This window comes from Oncorhynchus gorbuscha, linkage group LG01, assembly GCF_021184085.1.
Source record: "Oncorhynchus gorbuscha isolate QuinsamMale2020 ecotype Even-year linkage group LG01, OgorEven_v1.0, whole genome shotgun sequence".
Classification (NCBI taxonomy): domain Eukaryota; kingdom Metazoa; phylum Chordata; class Actinopteri; order Salmoniformes; family Salmonidae; genus Oncorhynchus; species Oncorhynchus gorbuscha.
The window spans coordinates 28539039-28564908 of NC_060173.1; the positions used below are offsets into that span (position 1 = coordinate 28539039).

The window sequence follows — 25870 nt, forward strand, 5'->3', positions numbered from 1 at the left end:
TACGACATCGTGTTCCAGTTCCCGCCAATATCCAGCAACTTCGCACAACCATTAAAGAGGTGTGGGACAACATTCTACAGGTCACTATTAACAGCCTGACCAGTGCAACTCAAAAGAGATGTGTTGCACTGCATAAGGCAAATAATGGCCACACCAGATGCTGAATGGTTTTCTGATCCACAAATCTGCTTTTTTTAAGGTATATGGAGTAGGTAGAATCTCAACCTGAGAAAACAACATTACAAAACCACCTTGCCTCTCAAAGCCAGGTAGAGTTCAGACAACTCTGTCAAAGCCTGACAGATTTGAAAGTGGATAGCAATCAGCACATGATGTGTAGGCTACTGACGTTGCTTCATTTCATTTGCTGTACAGATGCAGACTATCGTAAAAGAGGTGCTCCCACTTCTACAGTTGTAATGAGGCTTTGAATTACATATCCAATCTTTTGAGTGCAATAGAAGCAATGTGCTGGGCTAATATGGATATTTCCTAAATGTAGAGTGGTGTTCTGAATTGTAATGGGATTGGCTATAGCACCCTTATAGACCCTAGTAATCCTACTCCTTAATGTCTTGTTCAGACTGTGACAGAAATGCATAAGTCTTACTGGGACTGGTCTTGATTCTCATCTAGCCAGTCAATGTGATTTCTTCTCTCTGCCTCAGAGCAGTAATCCGCAAAACCAAAGCAGCATTACGCCACTCCAAATATGGGTCCCATACCAGTCAGTCCTAATATGGATACCGAACCCGTCAATCGTAATAAGATTCCGTACCGGTAAGTCCTAATATGGATGCCTTACAGGGCTCCTATCTCACCCTCAGCAGCTGATTTGAAATTCTGAGCCAGTAATATCAGAGGAATTGTTTAAGTGCCATTCCTTCCACTCATCTGGAATAATAAGGCACAGTGCTCCTTATTAGTGTGGCAACTCCCTCTGTTCTGTTTTTGACCACCAACTATTCACTTTCTCATCCTGAGCTGTGAGTTCCTAAGTTACTCCTAAGTTACTTTCTCTTTTACATTTACATTACATTTAAGTCATTTAGCAGACGCTCTTATCCAGAGCGACTTACAAATTGGTGCATTCACCTTATGACATCCAGTGGAACAGTCACTTTACAATAGTGCATCTAAATCTTAAGGGGGGGGGGTGAGAGGGATTACTTATCCTATCCTAGGTATTCCTTAAAGAGGTGGGGTTTCAGGTGTCTCCGGAAGGTGGTGATTGACTCCGCTGTCCTGGCGTCGTGAGGGAGTTTGTTCCACCATTGGGGGGCCAGAGCAGCGAACAGTTTTGACTGGGCTGAGCGGGAGCTGTACTTGCTCAGTGGTAGGGAGGCGAGCAGGCCAGAGGTGGATGAACGCAGTGCCCTTGTTTGGGTGTAGGGCCTGATCAGAGCCTGGAGGTACTGAGGTGCCGTAGGCAAGCACTCTTGTGTGTGTGTGTGTGTGTGTGTGTGTGTGTGTGTGTGTGTGTGTGTGTGTGTGTGTGTGTGTGTGTGTGTGTGTGTGTGTGTGTGTGTGTGTGTGTGTGTGTGTGTGTGTGTGTGTGTGTGTGTGTGTGTGTGTGTGTGTGTGTGTGTGTGTGTGTTGCCCTCTCCACTACAGCAGTAATCAGAGTTTCCCTGTAGTGTTGCTTTCAGTTTTCATCTCAGGATACTGTAAGTTCCTGAACTCTAGAAAGTTGTTTGCTTCTCCAATTTGCCCCTTAGAGCTAGATCTTGTTCTCCTCTCTACTGGGAACAACTGAAATCCCTCAACAATTATGAATGTGACATTATAATATTAAACATGACAGTAGCATAAAACTTAACCATTCTTGTTCTATTCTCCCTCCTTCCAGAAGCTCCAGGCCAGGACTTTGTAACCCTGGACTACCGCAACTACCCTAGCATCACCTACGCAGTCATCGGCAGCGCTGTCATCTTTGTCCTGGTGGTGGCGCTGTTGGCCGTGGTTCTTCACCACCAGAGGAAGCGCAGCGTGCTGCTGCCCCGGGAGGTCCGGTCCTCCTACCACCACCACCACCATCAGCCCCTGCTGCTATCCCGCGTGGTCATCCTGGACCGCGGACACATCCACCCAGCTGGCCCTGGCCTCTCCCCCACCTCCCCGTCTGCAGAAGCCCAGTTCAGTGCAGGTTCACAAGGGCTACAGATGCTGTCTAGGACCCTCTACCCTGCTGACATGTCCATGGACACACCACCCTCCTACTCCCAGGCCGTGCTGGATGTCAGGTAGACATACAGTAAATGTACTGTACCGGAGCGAGTAGCGTGAGGCTAATCATTTTGCCAACTGTAGCTTTGCCTATTTAAATGTGTTTTTTGGATTAATCTGCCTCTAAACATGATTTCAGAATACTTCGGAGCAACATTTGTTCATTTATGTGTGTGCTTCTTCCTGTATTTATTTTTCCTTCTCCATCATGCCTCCAGCCGGCCTCCCTGGTTTGACCTTCCCCCGCCTCCCTACCTCCCAGACGGGGATCTGCCGTCAGAAGGAGAGCTGCCCCAGTACGAAGCCCCCACAGAGCCCTCCACTCAGCCCAGCACATGTCTCTCTGAGCCCTCTACACCCAGAACTGTGGCCCCAGGCTTGTCCTGGCCTAGCTTCAGCTCCAGAGAAGAGTCGGACTAGCTGTAGTCCTCCTCTGATGACTGCATGTACATAGGACCACAATACCCAGCCTCAGGGCTGTGGAAGGCTGAAGAGAGAGGAGCTGTTCAATTTGGGAAGACCCAATGGATTGTCCTGCCTAATGTGAGAATGAGAGACAAGGCTCTAGTCTACCGATAACTACAACTGACTGACTAAGGCACTTGGAATGGTTGCTATTATATGCTGGCACCCTCTGCTGGAAATTTCTCTACATATTCCCTGACTGGGTTGTTCACTTATTCAATCCATCAATCATCAGTCAATTGCATTTCATCTGTGGCTATATAGTGCTTTTTATAAATGAATTTCTCAGTGTGCTTAACAACTTCAAGGGTCTAAACTTCCGAAGACAAAATAAAAACTACCACAGCCTCCCAACACTATGCATCTCCTGTTGGACTGGTGAAGACCCTGGTTGGTAGAGATCCTGTAGCTTGGTTGTGTTGACTGGATGGATGGTCAACCTTTATAGTACAGTCATGCATTAACAATGTAGTATGACTCACAGTAACTAACATTGTTTGTGGTACTCATAAAGGGTCAAATGTCACATGGTGTTACAGTAGCAGATGTATATGCTGTGCAAACATAGTGAAAGAGATACAGGGTCAGATCTATAATGTTACAATTTAGGACAACCAGCTAGCCACAGAAACATGTGGGTATTGGACACCTGGATATGGGGCACGTTTTCCTCCTATCTGTAATGCATAATGCTGGTTCTCTTCAATCTCTGTTCTCATTGGCCATCTCTTTCATTTCATAGGGATAACTGTATTTCTCTGTCATAGAGCACTTATCATGATGGCTGGGTTTACAAGTCATTCATTTTTTGCCATGAACTCAAATGGAAGTATTATTTGAGGAAGATAACATTTGGATACAAAAATATCCTACTAAGGTCCCAGAGCTGGACCTTTTCAAAGTACTCAAATATAAGTTTAACGACTTTGTCTACTGTCCCACTCAGGGTCTAGTTTGACAAAAGTTTATTGAGGTCATGTTCTATTGCCAATGAGGACAGTCCATATTGGTTTGTTTTGATATTATATCTGTTCATATCTGACTCTTTGGCAGAGAGGAGAAGAATGTTCAGATTGAACTTCTCGTCTGACGAGTGTTTTCATGTTTATTAATGTTACACTTCTGCCTGAGAGCACAAGACAAACATTTTGGCGGGGAAGAGAAAATTACATTTAAGGATTCATTTTCATTAGTGCATGAAGAGGAAGTGTAGAAATACATCAGTAGTAGCTTTGTCAGGAAACCAAATGACGAGAACATCCCCACAGCTAGAATATCTAACCATAGAGAATACAAGACCCTTCCACTTGGTACCTTGGAACACAAATGTGTAGATTGAAATAAGCATTTGGAATCCTCCTCAAGTTAAAAACATCATTCAAGTCAGTGCACTAATTACAGAAGCTGTTCGATTGGCTCTTTTGTAGTCACTGAACAAAAAGATCAGCCTTGTTCTCCTTGGCTCTATAATGATGTGTTACTGACTGTACCATGTACCACCTACCTCCATGTTTTTCCTGACAAACTGAAATTGTTGATAGTCACATAAATGGTTGGTCAGAGTATTGGTGTATTTCAATCAATGCGATATGTCAATCAGAAAAAAAGATTTTGCTCCACGAATTACATTTAGATACATTCATTATATACAGTTTTGACTCCATACATATTCACATGTTAACCCTTTATAGTGCTTATTTAAACATAATTGTATGAGGTCAATGTCCTTACAGGGGTGTTGAGGTAAATCAAATTAAATCACATTTTATTTGTCACATGCACCTTACCATGAAACGTTTACTTACAAGCCCTTAACCAACAATGCAGTTAAGAAAAATAAGAGTTAAGGAAATATTTACTCAAATAAACATGTGTAAATAAAGTTAGACAAGCATTTTTGTATGGAGCTCTAGAAGTGACTGATTTACCTACAGTGCCTTGGTTCAAATGTCTCTCTTACTGTATTTCTTGGATTCATACTCAACGACTTACTGATAGGATTGCAACTGACTCATAGGATCCCAACTGACTCATAGGATCCCAACTGACTCATAGGATCCCAACTGACTCGTAGGATCCCAACTGACTCGTAGGATCCCAACTGACTCGTAGGATCCCAACTGACTCGTAGGATCCCAACTGACTCATAGGATCCCAACTGACTCATAGGATCCCAACTGACTCGTAGGATCCCAACTGACTCGTAGGATCCCAACTGACTCGTAGGATCCCAACTGACTCATAGGATTCCAACTGACTCATAGGATTCCAACTGACTCATAGGATCCCAACTGACTCATAGGATCCCAACTGACTCATAGGATTCCAACTGACTCATAGGATTCCAACTGAATCATAGGATTCCAACTGACTCATAGGATTCCAACTGACTCATAGGATCCCAACTGACTCATAGGATCCCAACTGACTCATATGATCCCAACTGACTCGTAGGATCCCAACTGACTCGTAGGATCCCAACTGACTCATAGGATTCCAACTGACTCATCGGATCCCAACTGACTCATAGGATCCCAACTGACTCATAGGATCCCGACTGACTCGTAGGATCCCAACTGACTCGTAGGATCCCAACTGACTCGTAGGATCCCAACTGACTCGTAGGATCCCAACTGACTCATAGGATCCCAACTGACTAATAGGATCCCAACTGACTCATAGGATCCCAAATTCTCTAACTGCCATTCCTATTATGCAGATTATTTTCTGAATTTGCACCATAGCTATCTGACCGATTCAATTGACACCCAATAATGTTTGTTTGGATAAAGAAGAAAATTACACTTTTTTTTATTTTTTATAAGTGTCCCAATTCATTGTTTAGAAATGTGTAAGTTGCATGACAGATGCCTCGACTGTACAGATGTGTGAGAGAAGACTGTCATTGTCTCTCTGCCTCTGTCTGTCTGCCCTCCTGCCCGCCCAGTAACTAGTATTATTCATTGACTGACTAGTGAAACGTCTATCTGAAGGATCTGTGCATATGTATTGTGGTTGTCGTGTCATTTCATTTCAGAACTTGTCAAGGGTTTCATGTGACCATGTATGTAGAGAGAGAGAGATATATTTATTTAAAAGCAGCATATTTAGACTTTAAACTAATATAATAATATTTAACTATGAAACGTGTTACTTTGGATGGTACCTCTGTCTTTTGTCCATATCTCCAGCAGTCATCAGGCTGGTGGCATTATTAAACAACATGGAAACCAAAGATTATCACTCATCATCCCCATAAAACCCAGAAGATAAGCCTTACTCTCCAAAGTCCTATCCAAAAACAGTGCTGTGCCTCGTTTTGTTTCAGATACCTAGCTGACTAGAGAATGAAGAGTAGTATTACTCGTATACAAAGGGGGAAATCCTGTTCATCACTAGATAATTGGAGAATGATACTCAGTCTCAGGGTGAATCTGCTCACAGCTGGGTTTTATTCACTAGGAACCAGCAGAAGCAAACAGGCTGAAACGGGGATGACTACCTGAAATTGTCCAATAAAAAGTGTTTTTCTTTTCCGCTGCAAAACGTTTTGCACTAATGAATAAAGTCCTGGTCTGTTGCGTTTCAGTTACAACACACTGTTACACGTTTCACGTCACTATATCCGTTTGGTTTGTGACAGTGATTACTGATTTGTTGTTCCACCCTGTTGGAAACTTGTTTCGTGTTTATCATTTATTAATGACACCACCTTTTTGTTTAATGAAATATATTCTGTACATTGAAAGTAATATAAAGTGTTTGATTCAAAGATGTGTCAATGGTTTTTATCATAAAATTCACTATTTGTTTCCCATCATAATCTATGTAAAGTGTAAATATCGTTTTATTTCACATGGTTGTGCCTGTGATTCAGTTCACTTATCCTACCACCAGATGTCCCTCTTTCCATACAATTGGCCTGGGTTAGAGATGACCAACTTGTCTGAAGTCTACTGTTGTGTGCGCAGGTTTGTGCTAACTCTCCCTATAGGCTCTCATTAAACTGGAGACAAACATGAGATGAATGCTGAGTTCATACAACTCTTATTAAAAACATGATTTTCCTCTGTTTTATACTTCCACACTGAAAATGCTAAAATTATAATGTAGGAGCTATCATTTCAGTTTTGGTCAGATGGGGTTATGGCTTGCCTGGAGACGTCACCAGGCGGTATTTAGTTAGACCAATAAGTTATCAAACCACACTGACATATAAAATATAGTTCAGTGTTCCCCTCTCCATTTACTTCACTCCCAGACAGTCCTTGCCAAATGTTTGCTTGAGAAATTGCTCTTTGCAATCAAGCTCTTTGTTTCTTTCTGACCATTTTAACTGAAAACAATCACATTAAAAAAAAAATATGATTGTTAAATACACCTCTTGGAGGGAACGCAACACCCTGTTACATCTCAACTCACCGTGGAGTGAAAAGAATGTGTGATCATAGGTGCGGGTAAGGACAGAGGCAGAGAAAAATACTGTTACAGGGAATTTATTATTCCTTAAAGCGGTAAAGTGGGGAAAACGGGCTGGACGGAACCAAAGCAAAGAAAGTAAAAATTAAAGAGTCCCCTCTCCTACCTTACCTGCCTACCCACTACTTACCTAACATTGAGAACCACCTGGCGCGCTAACCAAAATAAAGGGGGTGGTCCTCACAGCTCTTAACTGGTGTTCATAGGCAGATTAAATACAACAGGATATGTATGCCGCAGGCCTCTTGCCTAAACAATACAAAGTGAGTTCCCCCTTCCCCACCTGGGAACAAATAAAAGAATCATTTACGTGAACAATTTCAATAATCAAAAACACTAAGTCCTATTGACATACCTCTGAAGGAGCGGCTACAAAATAATAGCAACAAAACTTTCACTAACCAACACAGGACATAAAAAGAAGCTCTCCTCCCTGTTGGAGGAACACTGGCTTTTATCAAGCTGGAGTTGGTAATTGCCGAGACAGCTGTTTCCCCTGACGAGAGGGAGGGCCAGAGCTCAAATCAGCTGCTTTAGGATTCCAGGAAGCCATTTCCTGAAACACACACATATACAAACCCACAACACAGAAACTGGGGAACGTAACGATGATCAAATGTATTTTAGTATGTCTATGCTTTGATCAATATCAGGGCACAAGAAGAAAAGCATCAAATATTTGGCAAGGGTTTGAATTTGAAGAAAAAATGGATGAAATCGTAAAGTCATAGAGAAAGGGTATATTGCCTTTGGGCCGGTCACCCATTCCTCCTTATTAAGGTATTATTTGAACACCCAGGCCCCCCACCTTGCCTTCCTCACCCCTCTTTCCCCATCACATTATGACACAACAGATAGCATCATAGCATCTTTGAATCAGGCTGTCCCTAGTGTTCTATTTCCCCCACTCCCTGGCTCCCCTTCTCTACCCTCTTATCCCTTTCTGTCCCCCTCTCCCCTTTGTCCTTGTGTCTAACTCTTTGTCGCCCTCTCCCTTCTCTCACCCTCTGCCTCTCTCTCCCCTCTACCCAAACACTGATGGCGGGGTACCCTGTTTGTGTAGCCCCAACCCAGTCACACAAGCCTTAATTAAAGGACTTCTCTCTCTCACACTCTCTCTCTCTGTCCTGTGTCTCCATCTCTGCTAGGACCTTGTAATCTGTAGATCAGGGTTAGGCAGACCAGGCCTAGCAGACAGCTGGTGTGGAGGAAAGCAGCCATCCAATAGCTACCCAGGGAAATGAGAGGCGGCGTGGCAACACACAGAGACACAGATGAAGTGTTGATTCAGTGTGGCCCGTGATCTGGAGTTGATGACCTTCATTGAGTCCCCAAGGAAATGAAAGCAAGCCCATAACTCAGATTTAATGGCCCGGGGTATGATGGCGGAGCTGGGGTTGGTTGGGTGATGGAGGTGGTGTACTGGGGGGTTGGGGGTGATGATAGTAGTGGTGGTGGTAGTGTGATGATGGTGGTAGTAATTATGGTGGTAATGATGGTGGTGGCAATGGTTGTGGTGGTGGTGGTGGTGGTGGTGGTGGTGGTGGTGGTGGTGGTGGTGGTGGTGGTGGTAGTGTGATGATGGTGGTAGTGTGATGATGGTGGTAGTGATGATGGTGGTGGTAATGATGGTGGTGGTAATGACTGTGGTGGTGGTAGTGTGATAATGGTGGTAGTGATGATGGTGGTGGTAATAATTGTGGTGGTGGTAGTGTGATGATGGTGGTGGTAATGATTGTGGTGGTGGTAGTGTGATGATTGTGGTAGTGATGATGGTGGTGGTAATGATTGTGGTGGTGGTAGTGTGATGATGGTGGTGGTAAATATGGTGGTAGTGATGATGATGGTGGTAATTATGGTGGTAGTGATGATGGTGGTGGTAATGATTGTGGTGGTGGTAGTGTGATGATGATGGTGGTGGTAATGATTGTGGTGGTACTGGTAGTGTGACGGTGGTGTGATGATGGTGGTGGTAATGATGATGGTGGTGGTAATGATTGTGGTGATGGTAGTGTGATGATGGTGGTGGTAATGATTGTGGTGGTGGTAGTGGTAGTCTGATGATGGTGGTGGTAATGATTGTGGTGGTGGTAGTGGTAGTGTGATGATGGTGGTGGTAAAGATTGTGGTGGTGGTGTAGTGTGATGATGGTGAAGTGATGATGGTGGTGGTAATGATTGTGGCGGTGGTGGTAGTGTGATTATGGTGTTGGTATTGATTGTGGTGGTGGTAGTGTGATGATGGTGGTGGTAGTGAAGATGTTGGTAGTAATTGTGGTAGTGTGATGATGGTGGTGGTAGTGATGATGGTGGTGGTAATGATTGTGGTGGTGGTGGTAGTGTCATGATGATGGTGGTGGTGGTGGTGGTAATGATGGTGGTAGTGATGGTGGTGGTGGTAGTGTGATGGTGGTGGTAATGATTGTGGTGGTGGTAGTGTGATGATGGTGGTGGTAATGATTGTGGTGGTGGTGGTGGTAGTGTGATGATGGTGGCAGTAATGACTGTGGTAGTGTGATGATGGTGGTGGTAATTGTGGTGGTAGTGATGGTGGTGGTGGTAGTGATGGTGGTAGTGGTAATGATTGTGGTGGTGGTAGTGATGATGGTAGTGGTGGTGGTAGTGTGATGATGGTGGCGGTAATGATTGTGGTAGTGTGATGATGGTGGTGGTAGTGATGATTCTGGTGGTAATTGTGGTAGTGTGATGATGGTGGTGGTAATTGTGGTTGTAGTGATGATGGTGGTGGTAATGATTGTGGTGGTGGTAGTGTGATGATGGTGGTGGTAATGATTGTGGTGGTGGTAGTGTGATGATGGTGGTGGTAATGATTGTGGCAGTGGTGGTAGTGTGATGATGGTGGTGGTAATTGTGGTGGTAGTGATGATGGTGGTGGTAATTGTGGTAGTGTGATGATGGTTGGTGGTAATTGTGGTTGTAGTGATGATGGTGGTGGTAATGATTGTGGCAGTGGTGGTAGTGTGATGATGATGGTGGTGGTAATGATTGTGGTGGTGGTAGTGTGATGATGGTGGTGGTAATTGTGGTTGTAGTGATGATGGTGGTGGTAATGATTGTGGTGGTGGTGGTAGTGTGATGATGGTGGTAGTGATGATGGTGGTGGTAATGATTGTGGCAGTGGTGGTAGTGTGATGATGGTGGTGGTGGTGGTAATGATGTTGGTAGTCTGATGATGGTGGTGGTAATTGTGGTGGTAGTGATGATGGTGGTGGTAATTGTGGTAGTGTGATGATGGTGGTGGTGGTGGTGGTGTTGGTGATAATGATGGTGGTAGTGATGGTGGTGGTGGTGGTGGTAGTGTGATGATGGTGATGGTAATGATTGCGGTGGTGGTAGTGTGATGATGGTGGTGGTAATGATTGTGGTGGTGGTGGTGGTAGTGTGATGATGGTGGCGGTAATGACTGTGGTAGTGTGATGATGGTGGTGGTAATTGTGGTGGTAGTGATGATGGTGGTGGTAATTGTGGTGGTAGTGATGGTGGTAGTGGTAATGATTGTGGTGGTAGTGATGGTGGTAGTGGTAATGATTGTGGTGGTGGTAGTGATGATGGTAGTGGTGGTGGTAGTGTGATGATGGTGGCGGTAATAATTGTGGTAGTTTGATGATGGTGGTGGTAATTGTGGTGGTAGTGATGATGGTGGTGGTAATTGTGGTAGTGTGATGATGGTGGTGGTAATTGTGGTTGTAGTGATGATGGTGGTGGTAATGATTGTGGCGGTGGTGGTAGTGTGATGATGGTGGTGGTAATGATGGTGGTAGTGATGGTGGTGTTGGTAATGATTGTGGCGGTGGTAGTGTGATGATGGTGGTGGTAATGATTGTGGTGGTGGTAGTGTGATGATGGTGGTGGTAATGATTGTGGTGGTGGTAGTGTGATGATGGTGGTGGTAATGATTGTGGTGGTGGTGGTAGTGTGATGATGGTGGTAGTGATGATGGTGGTGGTAATGATTGTGTGGTGGTGGTGATAGTGTGATGATGGTGGTGGTAATGATTGTTGTGGTGGTAGTGTGATGATGGTGGTGGTAATGATTGTGGTGGTGGTGGTAGTGTGATGATGGTGGTAGTGATAATGATTGTGGCGGTGGTGGTAGTGTGATGATGGTGGTGGTAATGATTGTGGTGGTAATTGTGGTGGTAGTGATGATATGGTGGTAATTGTGGTAGTGTGATGATGGTGGTGGTAATGACTGTGGTAGTGTGATGATGGTGGTGGTAATTGTGGTGGTAGTGATGATGGTGGTGGTAATTGTGGTTGTAGTGATGATGGTGGTGGTAATGATTGTGGCGGTGGTGGTAGTGTGATGATGGTGGTGGTAATGATGGTGGTAGTGATGGTGGTGTTGGTAATGATTGTGGTGGTGGTAGTGTGATGATGGTGGTGGTAATGATTGTGGTGGTGGTAGTGTGATGATGGTGGTGGTAATGATTGTGGTGGTGGTAGTGTGATGATGGTGGTGGTAATGATTGTGGTGGTAGTGATGATATGGTGGTAATTGTGGTAGTGTGATGATGGTGGTGGTAATGATTGTGGTGGTAATTGTGGTGGTAGTGATGATATGGTGGTAATTGTGGTAGTGTGATGATGGTGGTGGTAATTATGGTTGTAATGATGATGGTGGTGGTAATGATTGTGGTGGTGGTGGTAGTGATGATGGTGGTGGTAATGATTGTGGCACTGGTGGTAGTGTGATGATGGTGGTGGTGGTGATAATGATGGTGGTAGTGATGGTGGTGGTGGTAATGATTGTGGTGGTGGTAGTGTGATGATGGTGGTGGTAATGATTGTGGTGGTGGTGGTAGTGTGATGATGGTGGTGGTAATGATTGTGGTGGTGGTGGTGGTAGTGTGATGATGGTGGTGGTAATGACTGTGGTAGTGTGATGATGGTGGTGGTAATTGTGGTGGTAGTGATGATGGTGGTGGTAATTGTGGTGGTAGTGATGGTGGTAGTGGTAATAATTGTGGTGGTGTGATGATGGTGGTGGTGGTGGTAATGATGGTGGTAGTGATGGTGGTGGTGGTAATGATTGTGGTGGTGGTAGTGTGATGATGGTGGTGGTAATGATTGTGGTGGTGGTAGTGTGATGATGGTGGTGGTAATGATTGTGGTAGTGTGATGATGGTGGTGGTAATGATTGTGGTAGTGTGATGATGGTGGTGGTAATTGTGGTGGTAGTGATGATGTTGGTGGTAATTGTGGTAGTGTGATGATGGTGGTGGTAATGATTGTGGTGGTGGTGGTAGTGTGATGATGGTGGTAGTGATGATGGTGGTGGTAATGATTGTGGCGGTGCTGGTTGTGTGACGGTGGTGGTAATGATGATGGTGGTGGTAATGATTGAGGTGGTGGTAGTGTGATGATGGTGGTAGTGATGATGGTGTTGCTGGTAGTGTGATGATGGTGGTGGTAATGATTGTGGTGGTGGTAGTGTGATGATGGTGATGGTAAATATGGTGGTAGTGATATTGATGGTGGTAATTATGGTGGAAGTGATGATGGTGGTGGTAATGATTGTGGTGGTGGTAGTGTGATGATGATGGTGGTAATTGTGGATGTATTGTGATGATGGTAGTGGTAATGATGGTGGTAGTGATGGTGGTGGTGGTATGATTGTGGTGGTGGTAGTGTGATGATGGTGGTGGTAATGATTGTGGTGGTGGTAATGATTGTGGTGGTGGTGGTAATGATGGTGGTAGTGATGGTGGTAGTGGTAATGATTGTGGTGGTGGTAGTGTGATGATGGTGGTGGTAATGAATGTGGTGGTGGTGGTGGAGGTAGTGTGATGATGGTGGTGGTAATGATTGTGGTAGTGGTAATGTGATGATGGTGGCGGTAATGACTGTGGTAGTGTGATGAAGGTGGTGGTATTGATGATGGTGGTGGTAATTGTGGTGGTAGTGATGGTGGTAGTGGTAATGATTGTGGTGGTGGTGGTGGTGGTAGTGTGATGATGATGATGGTGGTGGTGGTGGTAATGATGATGGTGGTGGTGGTAATGAATGTGGTGGTGGTAGTGTGATGGTTATGGTAATGATTGTGGTGGTGGTAGTGTGATGATGGTGGTGGTAATGATTGTGGTGGTGGTGGTGGTAGTGTGATGATTGTGGTGGTAATGATTGTGGTGGTGGTAATGTGATGATGGTGGCGGTAATGATTGTGGCAGTGTAATGATGGTGGTGGTAATTGTGGTGGTAGTGATGATGGTGGTGGTAATAATTGTGATGGTGGTGGTAGTGTGAAGATGGTGGTAGTGATGATGGTGGTGGTAATGATCGTGGCAGTGGTGGTAGTGTGATGATGGTGGTGGTAATGATGGTGGTAGTGATGGTGGTGATGGTAATGATTGTGGTGGTGGTAGTGTGATGATGGTGGTGGTAATGATTGTGGTGGTGGTAGTGTGATGATGGTGGTGGTAATGATTGTGGTGGTGGTAGTGTGATGATGGTGGTGGTAATGATTGTGGTGGTGGTGGTAGTGTGATGATGGTGGTAGTGATGATGATGGTGGTAATGATTGTGGCGGTGGTGGTAGTGTGATTATGGTGTTGGTAATGATTGTGGTGGTGGTAGTGTGATGATGGTGGTGGTAATAATTGTGGTAGTGTGATGATGGTGGTGGTAATGATTGTGGTAGTGATGATGATGGTGGTGGTAATTGTGGTGGTAGTGATGATGGTGGTGGTAATTGTGGTAGTGTGATGATGGTGGTGGTAATTGTGGTTGTAGTGATGATGGTGGTGGTAATGATTGTGGCAGTGGTGGTAGTGTGATGATGGTGGTGGTAATGATTGTGGTGGTGGTAGTGTGATGATGGTGGTGGTAATTGTGGTTGTAGTGATGATGGTGGTAATAATGATTGTGGTGAGGGTGGTAGTGTGATGATGGTGGTAGTGATGATGGTGGTGGTAATGATTGTGGCAGTGGTGGTAGTGTGATGATGGTGGTGGTGGTGGTAATGATGGTGGTAGTGTGATGATGGTGGTGGTAATTGTGGTGGTAGTGATGATGGTGGTGGTAATTGTGGTAGTGTGATGATGGTGGTGGTAATTGTGGTTGTAGTGATGATGGTGGTGGTAATGATTGTGGCGGTGGTGGTAGTGTGATGATGGTGGTGGTAATGATTGTTGTGGTGGTAGTGTGATGATGGTGGTGGTAACTGTGGTTGTAATGATGATGGTGGTGGTAATGATTGTGGTGGTGGTGGTAGTGTGATGATGGTGGTAGTGATGATGGTGGTGGTAATGATTGTGGCAGTGGTGGTAGTGTGATGATGGTGCTGGTGGTGGTAATTGTGGTGGTAGTGATGGTGGTAGTGGTAATGATTGTGGTGGTGGTGGTGGTGGTGGTAGTGTGATGATGATGATGGTGGTGGTGGTGGTAATGATGATGGTGGTGGTGGTAATGAATGTGGTGGTGGTAGTGTGATGGTTATGGTAATGATTGTGGTTGTGGTAGTGTGATGATGGTGGTGGTAATGATTGTGGTGGTGGTGGTGGTAGTGTGATGATTGTGGTGGTAATGATTGTGGTGGTGGTAATGTGATGATGGTGGCGGTAATGATTGTGGCAGTGTAATGATGGTGGTGGTAATTGTGGTGGTAGTGATGATGGTGGTGGTAATTGTGGTAGTGTGGTTATGGTGGTGGTAATTGTGGTTGTAGTGATGATGGTGGTGGTAATAATTGTGATGGTGGTGGTAGTGTGAAGATGGTGGTAGTGATGATGGTGGTGGTAATGATCGTGGCGGTGGTGGTAGTGTGATGATGGTGGTGGTAATGATGGTGGTAGTGATGGTGGTGATGGTAATGATTGTGGTGGTGGTAGTGTGATGATGGTGGTGGTAATGATTGTGGTGGTGGTAGTGTGATGATGGTGGTGGTAATGATTGTGGTGGTGGTAGTGTGATGATGGTGGTGGTAATGATTGTGGTGGTGGTGGTAGTGTGATGATGGTGGTAGTGATGATGATGGTGGTAATGTTTGTGGTGGTGGTGGTAGTGTGATTATGGTGTTGGTAATGATTGTGGTGGTGGTAGTGTGGTGATGGTGGTGGTAATAATTGTGGTAGTGTGATGATGGTGGTGGTAATGATTGTGGTAGTGATGATGATGGTGGTGGTAATTGTGGTGGTAGTGATGATGGTGGTGGTAATTGTGGTAGTGTGATGATGGTGGTGGTAATTGTGGTTGTAGTGATGATGGTGGTGGTAATGATTGTGGCAGTGGTGGTAGTGTGATGATGGTGGTGGTAATGATTGTGGTGGTGGTAGTGTGATGATGGTGGTGGTAATTGTGGTTGTAGTGATGATGGTGGTGATAATGATTGTGGTGGTGGTGGTAGTGTGATGATGGTGGTAGTGATGATGGTGGTGGTAATGATTGTGGCAGTGGTGGTAGTGTGATGGTGGTGGTAATGATGGTGGTAGTGTGATGATGGTGGTGGTAATTGTGGTGGTAGTGATGATGGTGGTGGTAATTGTGGTAGTGTGATGATGGTGGTGGTAATTGTGGTAGTGTGATGATGGTGGTGGTAATTGTGGTTGTAGTGATGATGGTGGTGGTAATGATTGTGGCAGTGGTGGTAGTGTGATGATGGTGGTGGTAATGATTGTGGTGGTGGTAGTGTGATGATGGTGGTGGTAATGATGGTGGTAGTGATGGTGGTGTTGGTAATGATTGTGGTGGTGGTAGTGTGATGATGGTGGTGGTAATGATTGTGGTGGTGGTAGTGTGATGATGGTGGTGGTAATGATTGTGGTGGTGGTAGTGTGATGATGGTGGTGGTAATGATTGTGGTGGTGGTAGTGTGATGATGGTGGTGGTAATGATTGTGGTGGTGGTGGTAGTGTGATGATGGTGGTAGTGATGATGGTGGTGGTAATGATTGTGGCGGTGGTGATAGTGTGATGATGGTGGTGGTAATGATTGTTGTGGTGGTAGTGTGATGATGGTGGTGGTAATGATTGTGGTGGTGGTGGTAGTGTGATGATGGTGGTAGTGATGATGTTGGTGGTAATGATTGTGGCGGTGGTGGTAGTATGATGATGGTGGTGGTAATGATTGTGGTGGTAATTGTGGTGGTAGTGATGATATGGTGGTAATTGTGGTAGTGTGATGATGGTGGTGGTAATTGTGGTTGTAGTGATGATGGTGGTGGTAATGATTGTGGTGGTGGTAGTGTGATGATGGTGGTGGTAATGATTGTGGTGGTGGTAGTGTGATGATGGTGGTGGTAATGATTGTGGCAGTGGTGGTAGTGTGATGATGGTGGTGGTAATTGTGGTGGTAGTGATGATGGTGGTGGTAATTGTGGTAGTGTGATGATGGTTGGTGGTAATTGTGGTTGTAGTGATGATGGTGGTGGTAATGATTGTGGCAGTGGTGGTAGTGTGATGATGATGGTGGTGGTAATGATTGTGGTGGTGGTAGTGTGATGATGGTGGTGGTAATTGTGGTTGTAGTGATGATGGTGGTGGTAATGATTGTGGTGGTGGTGGTAGTGTGATGATGGTGGTAGTGATGATGGTGGTGGTAATGATTGTGGCAGTGGTGGTAGTGTGATGATGGTGGTGGTGGTGGTAATGATGTTGGTAGTCTGATGATGGTGGTGGTAATTGTGGTGGTAGTGATGATGGTGGTGGTAATTGTGGTAGTGTGATGATGGTGGTGGTGGTGGTGGTGTTGGTGATAATGATGGTGGTAGTGATGGTGGTGGTGGTGGTAGTGTGATGATGGTGATGGTAATGATTGCGGTGGTGGTAGTGTGATGATGGTGGTGGTAATGATTGTGGTGGTGGTGGTGGTAGTGTGATGATGGTGGCGGTAATGACTGTGGTAGTGTGATGATGGTGGTGGTAATTGTGGTGGTAGTGATGATGGTGGTGGTAATTGTGGTGGTAGTGATGGTGGTAGTGGTAATGATTGTGGTGGTAGTGATGGTGGTAGTGGTAATGATTGTGGTGGTGGTAGTGATGATGGTAGTGGTGGTGGTAGTGTGATGATGGTGGCGGTAATAATTGTGGTAGTTTGATGATGGTGGTGGTAATTGTGGTGGTAGTGATGATGGTGGTGGTAATTGTGGTAGTGTGATGATGGTGGTGGTAATTGTGGTTGTAGTGATGATGGTGGTGGTAATGATTGTGGCGGTGGTGGTAGTGTGATGATGGTGGTGGTAATGATGGTGGTAGTGATGGTGGTGTTGGTAATGATTGTGGCGGTGGTAGTGTGATGATGGTGGTGGTAATGATTGTGGTGGTGGTAGTGTGATGATGGTGGTGGTAATGATTGTGGTGGTGGTAGTGTGATGATGGTGGTGGTAATGATTGTGGTGGTGGTGGTAGTGTGATGATGGTGGTAGTGATGATGGTGGTGGTAATGATTGTGGCGGTGGTGATAGTGTGATGATGGTGGTGGTAATGATTGTTGTGGTGGTAGTGTGATGATGGTGGTGGTAATGATTGTGGTGGTGGTGGTAGTGTGATGATGGTGGTAGTGATAATGATTGTGGCGGTGGTGGTAGTGTGATGATGGTGGTGGTAATGATTGTGGTGGTAATTGTGGTGGTAGTGATGATATGGTGGTAATTGTGGTAGTGTGATGATGGTGGTGGTAATGATTGTGGTGGTGGTAATGTGATGATGGTGGTGGTAATGACTGTGGTGGTGGTAGTGTGATGATGGTGGTGGTAATGATTGTGGTGGTGGTAGTGTGATGATGGTGGTGGTAATGATTGTGGTGGTGGTAGTGTGATGATGGTGGTGGTAATGATTGTGGTGGTAATTGTGGTGGTAGTGATGATATGGTGGTAATTGTGGTAGTGTGATGATGGTGGTGGTAATGATTGTGGTGGTAATTGTGGTGGTAGTGATGATATGGTGGTAATTGTGGTAGTGTGATGATGGTGGTGGTAATTATGGTTGTAATGATTGTGGTGGTGGTGGTAGTGATGATGGTGGTGGTAATGATTGTGGCACTGGTGGTAGTGTGATGATGGTGGTGGTGGTGATAATGATGGTGGTAGTGATGGTGGTGGTGGTAATGATTGTGGTGGTGGTAGTGTGATGATGGTGGTGGTAATGATTGTGGTGGTGGTGGTGGTAGTGTGATGATGGTGGTGGTAATGATTGTGGTGGTGGTAGTGTGATGATGGTGGTGGTAATTGTGGTTGTAGTGATGATGGTGGTGGTAATGATTGTGGTGGTGGTGGTAGTGTGATGATGGTGGTAGTGATGATGGTGGTGGTAATGATTGTGGCAGTGGTGGTAGTGTGATGATGGTGGTGGTGGTGGTAATGATGGTGGTAGTGTGATGATGGTGGTGGTAATTGTGGTGGTAGTGATGATGGTGGTGGTAATTGTGGTAGTGTGATGATGGTGGTGGTGGTGGTGGTGTTGGTGATAATGATGGTGGTAGTGATGGTGGTGGTGGTGGTAGTGTGATGATGGTGATGGTAATGATTGTGGTGGTGGTAGTGTGATGATGGTGGTGGTAATGATTGTGGTGGTGGTGGTGGTAGTGTGATGATGGTGGCGGTAATGACTGTGGTAGTGTGATGATGGTGGTGGTAATTGTGGTGGTAGTGATGATGGTGGTGGTAATTGTGGTGGTAGTGATGGTGGTAGTGGTAATGATTGTGGTGGTAGTGATGGTGGTAGTGGTAATGATTGTGGTGGTGGTAGTGATGATGGTAGTGGTGGTGGTAGTGTGATGATGGTGGCGGTAATAATTGTGGTAGTTTGATGATGGTGGTGGTAATTGTGGTGGTAGTGATGATGGTGGTGGTAATTGTGGTAGTGTGATGATGGTGGTGGTAATTGTGGTTGTAGTGATGATGGTGGTGGTAATGATTGTGGCGGTGGTGGTAGTGTGATGATGGTGGTGGTAATGATGGTGGTAGTGATGGTGGTGTTGGTAATGATTGTGGCGGTGGTAGTGTGATGATGGTGGTGGTAATGATTGTGGTGGTGGTAGTGTGATGATGGTGGTGGTAATGATTGTGGTGGTGGTAGTGTGATGATGGTGGTGGTAATGATTGTGGTGGTGGTGGTAGTGTGATGATGGTGGTAGTGATGATGGTGGTGGTAATGATTGTGGCGGTGGTGATAGTGTGATGATGGTGGTGGTAATGATTGTTGTGGTGGTAGTGTGATGATGGTGGTGGTAATGATTGTGGTGGTGGTGGTAGTGTGATGATGGTGGTAGTGATAATGATTGTGGCGGTGGTGGTAGTGTGATGATGGTGGTGGTAATGATTGTGGTGGTAATTGTGGTGGTAGTGATGATATGGTGGTAATTGTGGTAGTGTGATGATGGTGGTGGTAATGATTGTGGTGGTGGTAATGTGATGATGGTGGTGGTAATGACTGTGGTGGTGGTAGTGTGATGATGGTGGTGGTAATGATTGTGGTGGTGGTAGTGTGATGATGGTGGTGGTAATGATTGTGGTGGTGGTAGTGTGATGATGGTGGTGGTAATGATTGTGGTGGTAATTGTGGTGGTAGTGATGATATGGTGGTAATTGTGGTAGTGTGATGATGGTGGTGGTAATGATTGTGGTGGTAATTGTGGTGGTAGTGATGATATGGTGGTAATTGTGGTAGTGTGATGATGGTGGTGGTAATTATGGTTGTAATGATGATGGTGGTGGTAATGATTGTGGTGGTGGTGGTAGTGATGATGGTGGTGGTAATGATTGTGGTGGTGGTAGTGTGATGATGGTGGTGGTAATGATTGTGGTGGTGGTGGTGGTAGTGTGATGATGGTGGTGGTAATGATTGTGGTGGTGGTAGTGTGATGATGGTGGTGGTAATTGTGGTTGTAGTGATGATGGTGGTGGTAATGATTGTGGTGGTGGTGGTAGTGTGATGATGGTGGTAGTGATGATGGTGGTGGTAATGATTGTGGCAGTGGTGGTAGTGTGATGATGGTGGTGGTGGTGGTAATGATGTTGGTAGTCTGATGATGGTGGTGGTAATTGTGGTGGTAGTGATGATGGTGGTGGTAATTGTGGTAGTGTGATGATGGTGGTGGTGGTGGTGGTGTTGGTGATAATGATGGTGGTAGTGATGGTGGTGGTGGTGGTAGTGTGATGATGGTGATGGTAATGATTGCGGTGGTGGTAGTGTGATGATGGTGGTGGTAATGATTGTGGTGGTGGTGGTGGTAGTGTGATGATGGTGGCGGTAATGACTGTGGTAGTGTGATGATGGTGGTGGTAATTGTGGTGGTAGTGATGATGGTGGTGGTAATTGTGGTGGTAGTGATGGTGGTAGTGGTAATGATTGTGGTGGTAGTGATGGTGGTAGTGGTAATGATTGTGGTGGTGGTAGTGATGATGGTAGTGGTGGTGGTAGTGTGATGATGGTGGCGGTAATAATTGTGGTAGTTTGATGATGGTGGTGGTAATTGTGGTGGTAGTGATGATGGTGGTGGTAATTGTGGTAGTGTGATGATGGTGGTGGTAATTGTGGTTGTAGTGATGATGGTGGTGGTAATGATTGTGGCGGTGGTGGTAGTGTGATGATGGTGGTGGTAATGATGGTGGTAGTGATGGTGGTGTTGGTAATGATTGTGGCGGTGGTAGTGTGATGATGGTGGTGGTAATGATTGTGGTGGTGGTAGTGTGATGATGGTGGTGGTAATGATTGTGGTGGTGGTAGTGTGATGATGGTGGTGGTAATGATTGTGGTGGTGGTGGTAGTGTGATGATGGTGGTAGTGATGATGGTGGTGGTAATGATTGTGGCGGTGGTGATAGTGTGATGATGGTGGTGGTAATGATTGTTGTGGTGGTAGTGTGATGATGGTGGTGGTAATGATTGTGGTGGTGGTGGTAGTGTGATGATGGTGGTAGTGATAATGATTGTGGCGGTGGTGGTAGTGTGATGATGGTGGTGGTAATGATTGTGGTGGTAATTGTGGTGGTAGTGATGATATGGTGGTAATTGTGGTAGTGTGATGATGGTGGTGGTAATGATTGTGGTGGTGGTAATGTGATGATGGTGGTGGTAATGACTGTGGTGGTGGTAGTGTGATGATGGTGGTGGTAATGATTGTGGTGGTGGTAGTGTGATGATGGTGGTGGTAATGATTGTGGTGGTGGTAGTGTGATGATGGTGGTGGTAATGATTGTGGTGGTGGTGGTAGTGTGATGATGGTGGTAGTGATGATGGTGGTGGTAATGATTGTGGCGGTGGTGATAGTGTGATGATGGTGGTGGTAATGATTGTTGTGGTGGTAGTGTGATGATGGTGGTGGTAATGATTGTGGTGGTGGTGGTAGTGTGATGATGGTGGTAGTGATAATGATTGTGGCGGTGGTGGTAGTGTGATGATGGTGGTGGTAATGATTGTGGTGGTAATTGTGGTGGTAGTGATGATATGGTGGTAATTGTGGTAGTGTGATGATGGTGGTGGTAATGACTGTGGTAGTGTGATGATGGTGGTGGTAATTGTGGTGGTAGTGATGATGGTGGTGGTAATTGTGGTTGTAGTGATGATGGTGGTGGTAATGATTGTGGCGGTGGTGGTAGTGTGATGATGGTGGTGGTAATGATGGTGGTGGTAATTGTGGTGGTAGTGATGATATGGTGGTAATTGTGGTAGTGTGATGATGGTGGTGGTAATTATGGTTGTAATGATGATGGTGGTGGTAATGATTGTGGTGGTGGTGGTAGTGATGATGGTGGTGGTAATGATTGTGGCACTGGTGGTAGTGTGATGATGGTGGTGGTGGTGATAATGATGGTGGTAGTGATGGTGGTGGTGGTAATGATTGTGGTGGTGGTAGTGTGATGATGGTGGTGGTAATGATTGTGGTGGTGGTGGTGGTAGTGTGATGATGGTGGTGGTAATGATTGTGGTGGTGGTGGTGGTAGTGTGATGATGGTGGTGGTAATGACTGTGGTAGTGTGGTAATTGTGGTGGTAGTGATGATGGTGGTGGTAATTGTGGTGGTAGTGATGGTGGTAGTGGTAATAATTGTGGTGGTGTGATGATGGTGGTGGTGGTGGTAATGATGGTGGTAGTGATGGTGGTGGTGGTAATGATTGTGGTGGTGGTAGTGTGATGATGGTGGTGGTAATGATTGTGGTGGTGGTAGTGTGATGATGGTGGTGGTAATGATTGTGGTAGTGTGATGATGGTGGTGGTAATGATTGTGGTAGTGTGATGATGGTGGTGGTAATTGTGGTGGTAGTGATGATGTTGGTGGTAATTGTGGTAGTGTGATGATGGTGGTGGTAATGATTGTGGTGGTGGTGGTAGTGTGATGATGGTGGTAGTGATGATGGTGGTCGTAATGATTGTGGCGGTGCTGGTTGTGTGACGGTGGTGGTAATGATGATGGTGGTGGTAATGATTGAGGTGGTGGTAGTGTGATGATGGTGGTAGTGATGATGGTGTTGCTGGTAGTGTGATGATGGTGGTGGTAATGATTGTGGTGGTGGTAGTGTGATGATGGTGATGGTAAATATGGTGGTAGTGATATTGATGGTGGTAATTATGGTGGAAGTGATGATGGTGGTGGTAAAGATTGTGGTGGTGGTAGTGTGATGATGATGGTGGTAATTGTGGATGTATTGTGATGATGGTAGTGGTAATGATGGTGGTAGTGATGGTGGTGGTGGTATGATTGTGGTGGTGGTAGTGTGATGATGGTGGTGGTAATGATTGTGGTGGTGGTAATGATTGTGGTGGTGGTGGTAATGATGGTGGTAGTGATGGTGGTAGTGGTAATGATTGTGGTGGTGGTAGTGTGATGATGGTGGTGGTAATGAATGTGGTGGTGGTGGTGGAGGTAGTGTGATGATGGTGGTGGTAATGATTGTGGTAGTGGTAATGTGATGATGGTGGCGGTAATGACTGTGGTAGTGTGATGAAGGTGGTGGTATTGATGATGGTGGTGGTAATTGTGGTGGTAGTGATGGTGGTAGTGGTAATGATTGTGGTGGTGGTGGTGGTGGTGGTAGTGATGATGATGATGGTGGTGGTGGTGGTAATGATGATGGTGGTGGTGGTAATGAATGTGGTGGTGGTAGTGTGATGGTTATGGTAATGATTGTGGTGGTGGTAGTGTGATGATGGTGGTGGTAATGATTGTGGTGGTGGTGGTGGTAGTGTGATGATTGTGGTGGTAATGATTGTGGTGGTGGTAATGTGATGATGGTGGGTAATGATTGTGGCAGTGTAATGATGGTGGTGGTAATTGTGGTGGTAGTGATGATGGTGGTGGTAATTGTGGTAGTGTGGTTATGGTGGTGGTAATTGTGGTTGTAGTGATGATGGTGGTGGTAATAATTGTGATGGTGGTGGTAGTGTGAAGATGGTGGTAGTGATGATGGTGGTGGTAATGATCGTGGCAGTCGTGGTAGTGTGATGATGGTGGTGGTAATGATGGTGGTAGTGATGGTGGTGATGGTAATGATTGTGGTGGTGGTAGTGTGATGATGGTGGTGGTAATGATTGTGGTGGTGGTAGTGTGATGATGGTGGTGGTAATGATTGTGGCGGTGGTGGTAGTGTGATTATGGTGTTGGTAATGATTGTGGTGGTGGTAGTGTGATGATGGTGGTGGTAATAATTGTGGTAGTGTGATGATGGTGGTGGTAATGATTGTGGTAGTGATGATGATGGTGGTGGTAATTGTGGTGGTAGTGATGATGGTGGTGGTAATTGTGGTAGTGTGATGATGGTGGTGGTAATTGTGGTTGTAGTGATGATGGTGGTGGTAATGATTGTGGCAGTGGTGGTAGTGTGATGATGGTGGTGGTAATGATTGTGGTGGTGGTAGTGTGATGATGGTGGTGGTAATTGTGGTTGTAGTGATGATGGTGGTGGTAATGATTGTGGCAGTGGTGGTAGTGTGATGATGGTGGTGGTGGTGGTAATGATGGTGGTAGTGTGATGATGGTGGTGGTAATTGTGGTGGTAGTGATGATGGTGGTGGTAATTGTGGTAGTGTGATGATGGTGGTGGTAATTGTGGTAGTGTGATGATGGTGGTGGTAATTGTGGTTGTAGTGATGATGGTGGTGGTAATGATTGTGGCAGTGGTGGTAGTGTGATGATGGTGGTGGTAATGATTGTGGTGGTGGTAGTGTGATGATGGTGGTGGTAATTGTGGTTGTAGTGATGATGGTGGTAATAATGATTGTGGTGAGGGTGGTAGTGTGATGATGGTGGTAGTGATGATGGTGGTGGTAATGATTGTGGCAGTGGTGGTAGTGTGATGATGGTGGTGGTGGTGGTAATGATGGTGGTAGTGTGATGATGGTGGTGGTAATTGTGGTGGTAGTGATGATGGTGGTGGTAATTGTGGTAGTGTGATGATGGTGGTGGTAATTGTGGTTGTAGTGATGATGGTGGTGGTAATGATTGTGGCGGTGGTGGTAGTGTGATGATGGTGGTGGTAATGATTGTTGTGGTGGTAGTGTGATGATGGTGGTGGTAACTGTGGTTGTAATGATGATGGTGGTGGTAATGATTGTGGTGGTGGTGGTAGTGTGATGATGGTGGTAGTGATGATGGTGGTGGTAATGATTGTGGCAGTGGTGGTAGTGTGATGATGGTGCTGGTGGTGGTAATTGTGGTGGTAGTGATGGTGGTAGTGGTAATGATTGTGGTGGTGGTGGTGGTGGTGGTGGTAGTGTGATGATGATGATGGTGGTGGTAATGATGATGGTGGTGGTGGTAATGAATGTGGTGGTGGTAGTGTGATGGTTATGGTAATGATTGTGGTGGTGGTAGTGTGATGATGGTGGTGGTAATGATTGTGGTGGTGGTGGTGGTAGTGTGATGATTGTGGTGGTAATGATTGTGGTGGTGGTAATGTGATGATGGTGGCGGTAATGATTGTGGCAGTGTAATGATGGTGGTGGTAATTGTGGTGGTAGTGATGGTGGTGATGGTAATGATTGTGGTGGTGGTAGTGTGATGATGGTGGTGGTAATGGTGGTGGTGGTAGTGTGATGATGGTGGTGGTAATGATTGTGGTGGTGGTAGTGTGATGATGGTGGTAGTGATGATGATGGTGGTAATGATTGTGGTGGTGGTAGTGTGATGATGGTGGTGGTAATGATTGTGGTAGTGTGATGATGGTGGTGGTAATGATTGTGGTAGTGTGATGATGGTGGTGGTAATTGTGGTGGTAGTGATGATGTTGGTGGTAATTGTGGTAGTGTGATGATGGTGGTGGTAATGATTGTGGTGGTGGTGGTAGTGTGATGATGGTGGTAGTGATGATGGTGGTCGTAATGATTGTGTGCTGGTTGTGTGGTGGTGGTAATGATGATGGTGGTGGTAATGATTGAGGTGGTGGTAGTGTGATGATGGTGGTAGTGATGATGGTGTTGCTGGTAGTGTGATGATGGTGGTGGTAATGATTGTGGTGGTGGTAGTGATGATGGTGATGGTAAATATGGTGGTAGTGATATTGATGGTGGTAATTATGGTGGAAGTGATGATGGTGGTGGTAAAGATTGTGGTGGTGGTAGTGTGATGATGATGGTGGTAATTGTGGATGTATTGTGATGATGGTAGTGGTAATGATGGTGGTAGTGATGGTGGTGGTGGTATGATTGTGGTGGTGGTAGTGTGATGATGGTGGTGGTAATGATTGTGGTGGTGGTAATGATTGTGGTGGTGGTGGTAATGATGGTGGTAGTGATGGTGGTAGTGGTAATGA

At 45.6% G+C, this 25870-nt stretch overlaps 1 protein-coding gene across 2 annotated transcripts in view; it reads left to right on the forward strand.

Moving 5' to 3' along the window:
• Positions 1-6518, forward strand: part of LOC124035734 (low-density lipoprotein receptor class A domain-containing protein 3-like) — a 153671-nt gene extending 147153 nt beyond the window's left edge. For both annotated transcript variants that reach the window (XM_046349355.1, XM_046349365.1), the window contains exons 5-6: positions 1850-2243; positions 2445-6518. In XM_046349355.1, the coding sequence (XP_046205311.1) occupies positions 1850-2243; positions 2445-2646 (596 nt within the window). In that variant the 3' untranslated portion in view covers positions 2647-6518. The remainder of the gene's footprint in view (positions 1-1849; positions 2244-2444) is intronic.
• The last annotated feature ends 19352 nt before the right edge of the window (positions 6519-25870 follow it).